Below are 6,441 nucleotides of genomic sequence, written 5' to 3'. Positions count from 1 at the left end.
ATCACATCCCGGCGCAGACGATCCCCCGGCGTCGCCGTCGGCCGTTGGGCGAAAAGCGGCGACAAATATCCACCGGCGTCGCGTCGATGAGACAAATCCGTCCCAGAAAATCCCGTCCACGCGCTGTGATTGGCCGGGGAGGCGCCACGGTGGCGCCGGCCACGTGCCCTTATCCGCAGCCCGTGGCGCTCCTCCCGTGTATAAATACGGCCCGCGCCGGCGGCGAGCTCACTCACCCATCAACTCACTGCAAAAGTACAGCAGCGCAGTCCGAGCAGCAGTACAGGGCTCGAGCTCGAGTCGCTGCGGTTCCTAGCTAGGTAGCGACAGTCCAACTTGCTCGTCATCCATGGCTCTCCAGCTCGCCCCTTCCACCCTCTCCGTCCCCAAGAAGGTAACATTCATCCAAAATCATCAGCACCAATTGCTACAAGCTCGAAATAACCGATGCGCATTGCTGCATTTGGCGCCAATGTGATGATATTCATGGTTTTCTGTTTTGGTTGTTTGGTGGATTCAGGGCAGCACCATGGGTGCGGTGGCGGTGAAAGACACGGCGGCGTTCCTCGGCGTCAGCAGCAAGACCAAGAAGACGATGGCGGTGAGGACGCAGGTGGCGACCGCGCCGACGCCGGTGTCCACTTCACCGGGCTCAACCACGTCGTCGCCGGGCGGCAAGAAGACGCTGCGGCAGGGCGTGGTGGTGATCACCGGCGCGTCCTCCGGCCTCGGGCTCGCGGCGGCAAAGGCCCTGGCGGAGACGGGCAAGTGGCACGTGGTCATGGCCTGCCGCGACTTCCTCAAGGCGTCCAAGGCCGCCAAGGCGGCGGGCATGGCGAACGGGAGCTACACGGTCATGCACCTCGACCTCGCCTCCCTCGACAGCGTGCGCCAGTTCGTGGACGCGTTCCGCCGCGCCGAGATGCCGCTGGACGTGCTTGTGTGCAACGCAGCCATCTACCGCCCCACGGCGCGCACGCCGACGTTCACCGCCGACGGGCACGAGATGAGCGTGGGCGTCAACCACCTCGGCCACTTCCTCCTCGCCCGCCTCATGATGGAAGACCTCCAGAAGTCCGACTACCCTTCCCGCCGCCTCGTCATCGTCGGCTCCATCACCGGCAACGTCAACACGCTCGCCGGCAACGTGCCGCCCAAGGCCAACCTCGGGGACCTCCGCGGGCTCGCCGGCGGCCTCACCGGCGCCTCCGGATCCGCCATGATCGACGGCGACGAGAGCTTCGACGGCGCCAAGGCGTACAAGGACAGCAAGGTGTGCAACATGCTCACCATGCAGGAGTTCCACCGGAGGTACCACGAGGACACCGGGATCACCTTCTCGTCGCTCTACCCCGGCTGCATCGCCACCACCGGCCTCTTCAGGGAGCACATCCCGCTCTTCCGCACGCTCTTCCCGCCGTTCCAGAGGTTCGTCACCAAGGGGTTCGTGTCCGAGGCCGAGTCCGGGAAGAGGCTCGCGCAGGTGGTCGGGGAGCCCAGCCTCACCAAGTCCGGCGTCTACTGGAGCTGGAACAAGGACTCGGCGTCCTTCGAGAACCAGCTCTCGCAGGAGGCCAGCGACCCCGAGAAGGCGCGCAAGGTCTGGGAGCTCAGCGAGAAGCTCGTCGGACTCGCCTGATCGATTCACACGCATGGATCTACGCCTACGCGTGTGCCCAATTTGTTGCATAATTACCATCATTCCCACTTCTTGTTTAGGAACTCAATTGCGCGAGAGGTCTTGCGAGCGCCCGCGGGAGTACATAGATCTCGTGTGAAAAATGTGTACAATTTTCGGCGAACCATGGAATAAAACTGCAGGCCTAATAATTGAGGATATGATATGTCTTGATTTATCAGCTGCTTGGGTGTGCGTACGTGCGTTCATAGGGGTGTTTGTACGTGCGTGTTTGTGAGCGTCTGCGTTGTACTGTTCTCAAAAAAAAAAAAGATTTATCAGCTGCTTCTCTTTACCCTTTTTCTTTCTATGAAAAGAACGAACCGGTTAGTCATCGTTTATTCGTTTAAACCCTTTTGCAAGTGCTACATGGACTAAAAAGAGTTAAGTTAGTCCTTGGTCCAATCTAACACCATTAAATTTGCATCGTGGTTCACGCATATGAGAATTGTACATGGATGTGCAATTGCATTTTTTCTTTCTCAATTGCACATAAAATTAGATGACATCATCTAACTAACAGTTAAGTTAGTTCTATGCCGACCAATGTTGAGGAAATCGCTTATCGGTGTCAACTCGGTCGGCTGGAGAATAGCGATTAATAAGCATATCGTTCTATTAATCGGGTGATAAATGAGTTAATCGGGCATAAATGAGTTAATTGGGCGATAAATGAGTTAATCAGCTAATCAGTGACCATCAAGTAGCGATTAATCGGCTGATTAATCGTTGAATCGGACAATTTTTTGAAAAGTGATGCCAACTGAGACATAACGACATCCTTTTTTAAATCATGGTGAAATAGATGCCAGAGAAAAAACCTTGAATAAACAGAGCTACATTCTCTTATCTAAAAAAATATTTTTAACATATTGAATATCTTGGTTCGGACCCTGCAAAGGAAAATAATATCATGGTTCGAATTCTATGTTGCTATGTTATTATGGCCTACAGGCCGGGAGGAGGAGGAACACGTACTAATTTGTTTGTAAATGTTTGATTGGAACTGGAGACAAGCACTGAAAAACTTTTGTTTTAGAGAAGGTGAAATACTTAGGAAGCTCTTTGCAGAGGGTCGAACCAAGATATTCAATTTGAGTCTTGTACTTCACTTCCGTCTTCCATTTGCAGAGGGCCGAACCAAGATGATGAACTGTTAATACTCTTCTCACTTCCACTTCCGTCTTCCATTTGCTCAGCAGAAGTTTAATGGGTCAGGTTTTGGAGGAGATTTTGGAAGTTTTCAAGCGGGTTATCATGATGGTGGCAATGGGATGAATCTGAACCTTCGTAACTTCAATTTTGCTGCTAATCAGCGTTTCCGTAGGCCCTACAAATAGCAGAACTACGTTGGTCGAGCACGTGGTAATGGTAGGGTTGATACGAATATAAGATTTAATGGTAGAGGTGCTAGATTTGAACAAAACCTGAATGCTGAGCAACAAGGTGTTAAGCAAGGTGATGGGGAAGGAGGGGCAAGCGCTCAATCTGGACCGGTGGTGCCTGCTTCTCGGAACTCTGGACAGATTATGACTCCTGGACCGGCTGTGGCAGCTAAAAGTAAGAAATATGTTGATGGTATTCTCTGTTTTAGATGTGATACAAAAGGTCATGTTGCAACAGAGTGCAATGTGGTTCCTTGCATATATTGTGATTCTGCTAAACATCAAGATAAAGACTGCCATCTTTTGACAATGCCAAAGCCGACTGCTGTGTTGTATGGCTTATGTAGAGAGGGCTTGAATTTCTATGATGTGCCTCACAGTAAGGACATGAAACAAAAGAATGATAGTGGCAAGGTTGGGAGGGTACGCATTACTAGCGGCTCGATGAGTATTCAACAATTAATTATGGAGTTCGAATGGTTAGTTCCGGGTGATCATCAGTGGGATATTACTCCAGCTAGTCATGATGCTTTTCGTGTGGTTTTTCCAACAAAAGCAGATTTGGGGAGGATGAAAAGGCTCAAACCAGTGGGCGTGCAAGGGACAACCATTACTATGCATTTTGAGGAGTGGACATCTAGGAGGTGGTATGAGATTGTTGAGGAGGAGGAGGAGGCTGAGATGGTGCGGTCAGCGCCTCAGCGTGACAGCAGTTCGATGGGTAAGAGGACGGCAAACCGAGAGAATGGCCATATTCCTAGATCGATGGCCGTTGTAGAAATTTTGCAGCCACGGTAGGATACCACAGCAGAGTCTCTTTCTCATGTTTTAGCTTCGTTTAAGACCACTACGGATTCTCAGATGGATTCGCAGGTCTCGCAGCAGGTTGAAAGTACCAGGTTAGGGGATGGGTCTGTTACACCGGAGCGAGCGTCTCTAACACATTCGGATACCCTGATTCCTTTGAATAATAGTCCTGGTTCGCCTCATACTACACAAGGGAGCGTTCATAACCTGGTTGTTTCTGTACCGTCGTCCCCTGTTGTTAATACTGACAAAGAGACTCAGTCCACAAGGGGCACGGGGGTTTTCCTTGGCGGAAAAAAGAAGTGATCTCTTTCGGAGGAATTCCGGAGTCGGCGGTGCTTAATGTGCGTACAAGTGAGCGTAACAAGGCCCAACCGAATGCCGACACAACCCAGCTGGAGCGTGCTCAACAACATGCGCAGGCTCGTGATGATATTTTATACTCAGGTACTAAAATACCATCTCAGTTTACTATTGCTGCAATTCCTAATGATGTTGTAGCTGCCCCTGCATCTAAGCTAGGCATTTCTCTTGGTACATCACCTAGTACTGTGACCGAATCTATTCATAAAATAAAAGATTTAGATCTACACAGGACTTTAATTTTGTTGCAAAGGAAAGAGTGTGAGGAGATTAAGGATAGGGATCCTACTGATAGCTTAGTTTTGGACGAGGCTACTAGACTTAGCACTAATCTGCTTGTTGAGGAGAACGATTTTGCAGAGACTCACAAGGAGCCTCCTCTGCTTTCTAACAAACCAACTAGGGTACATAAAAGAAGAGCACATGATTTTTCTGTAGCTAGACGTTGTAGTGCTCGTTTAAAAAATAAAAAGTGAATGTTGTAACAATGAAAGGAGCTTTTTGGAATAGTGATGGTTTTCGTGATCCAACCAAACACTCTCTGGTTCATGAAAATATTAGAGATCTAAAACTTGATTTTTTTGCTATTTTGGAAACTGGTTGTGATAATTTTGCTGCACCTTTTCTTGGTCATTTATCGGGTGGACTTGACTTTGTATGGTATTGTTTACCGCCACAAGGGCGGTCTGGCGGAATTCTTGTAGGAATTAATAATGCAACACTTAAGGTGAATAAAGTTACCAATGGAGACCACTGTGTTAATTTTCATCTTAGGTCTAAAGTAGATGGGTTTGAATGGTCCCTCATTCCTGTGTATGGAGCGGCTCAAGATGAGCACAAACCAAAGTTTTTAGTTGAGCTTCTGCGTGTGTGTGAAGCGGAGACTCTACCTAAACTTATAGGCGGAGATTTCAATATAATGCGTAGACAAGAAGATACGAATAATGAGAATTTCAACACTCGATGGTCTTTTGTTTTTAATGCGATCATTGAAAATCTGAATTTACGGGAAATTGAGCTTTCTGGAAGGAAATTTACTTGGGCTAACCATAGAAATACACCCACATATGAGAAGTTAGATAGAGTTTTGGCAAGTGTTGAATGGGAACACAAGTTTCCTCTAGTAAATGTTAGAGCTCTAGCAAGAGCTGAATCGGATCATACCCCTCTTATTCTTGATTCAGGTGAACAAGCTCACCTAGGGAATAGAGCTTAGTTTTCGTTTGAACTATCTTGGTTGCGCATTGAGGGGTTTGCACACATTATAAAAAGGGAATGGAATTCCATAACTTACGGGAATAGTCCTATGGAGACATGGCAAAATAAAATTCGTCAGCTTAGGAGTTTCCTTAGAGGATGGGCAAAAAATTTAAGTAGTATTTATAAAAAAGAGAGAGACCACTTGCTTTATCTAATTGATATACTTGATAAGAAAGCTGAATCAATGCCTCTCAGTGATTCTAAACGTGGTCAACTCAAGAATGCAAACGAGAGGTTAGGTAAATTAGACGCGATGAGGAGTCCAAATGGGCTCAGAGAGCTAAGGTTAAACATATCCAAGAGGGAGGGGATAATACGAAATATTTTCATCTTATAGCCAACGGTAAGCATAGAAGGAAGACAATTTTTCAGCTAGAACAAGATGATGGAACTATTGTTGGACAAGATAATCTAAAGGTTTACATTACTGAATATTACAAAAATTTATTTGGGCCTCCAATCCCAAATCATTTTTCCATGAGGGAATCAGACAAGGCTGATGTCCCCCAACTTTCTACTGAGGAAACCAATATTCTTTCTGCTGACTTCACCAAGCAAGAGGTGTATGATGCAATTATGCAGATGGAAAAAAGGCACCGGGACCGGATGGTTTTCCGGCTGAATTTTACCAAACGTTATGGAATGTGATTAAGGTTGATTTAATGAGAATGTTTGAAGATTTTCAAAATGGTGAATTACCTTTATTCCATCTTAACCTTGGAACCATTATTATGTTACCTAAAAAAGAAAATGCAATACAAATCCAACAATATCGATCTATTTGTCTTCTAAATGTAAGCTTCAAGATATTTACTAAGGTAGGCACAAATCGTGTGTCGGAGGTAGCACACAAGGTGGTTAAACCGACGCAAATGGCTTTTAAGCCAGGGAGGCATATTTTAGAGGGAGTAGAGATTCTTCATGAAACCATTCATGAGATGCATAGTA

At 47.1% G+C, this 6,441-nt stretch overlaps 1 protein-coding gene across 1 annotated transcript; it reads left to right on the top strand.

The window, feature by feature from the left end:
- Positions 1 to 240: 240 nt before the first annotated feature.
- On the top strand, positions 241 to 1,839 carry LOC124673738 (protochlorophyllide reductase). The gene is made up of 2 exons (XM_047209779.1): positions 241 to 394; positions 521 to 1,839. The coding sequence occupies exons 1-2, from the start codon at positions 350 to 352 to the stop codon at positions 1,637 to 1,639; spliced, it is 1,164 nt and encodes a 387-aa protein (XP_047065735.1). The 5' UTR covers positions 241 to 349; the 3' UTR covers positions 1,640 to 1,839.
- The last annotated feature ends 4,602 nt before the right edge of the window (positions 1,840 to 6,441 follow it).

This window comes from Lolium rigidum, chromosome 7 (assembly GCF_022539505.1).
Source record: "Lolium rigidum isolate FL_2022 chromosome 7, APGP_CSIRO_Lrig_0.1, whole genome shotgun sequence".
Taxonomy (NCBI): Eukaryota; Viridiplantae; Streptophyta; class Magnoliopsida; order Poales; family Poaceae; genus Lolium; species Lolium rigidum.
Note: the sequence above shows the minus strand (reverse complement) of the source record. Positions and strands in the feature narration are given on the sequence as shown.

What these genes read in the sequence shown, in the direction of transcription:
- LOC124673738 (XM_047209779.1), top strand. Translation starts at nt 350, where the DNA reads ATGGCTCTCCAGCTCGCCCCTTCCACCCTCTCCGTCCCCAAGAAG. An exon ending in CCCTCTCCGTCCCCAAGAAG is followed by an intron (nt 395 to 520) that starts GTAACATTCATC and finishes TGGTGGATTCAG; the next exon opens with GGCAGCACCATGGGTGCGGT.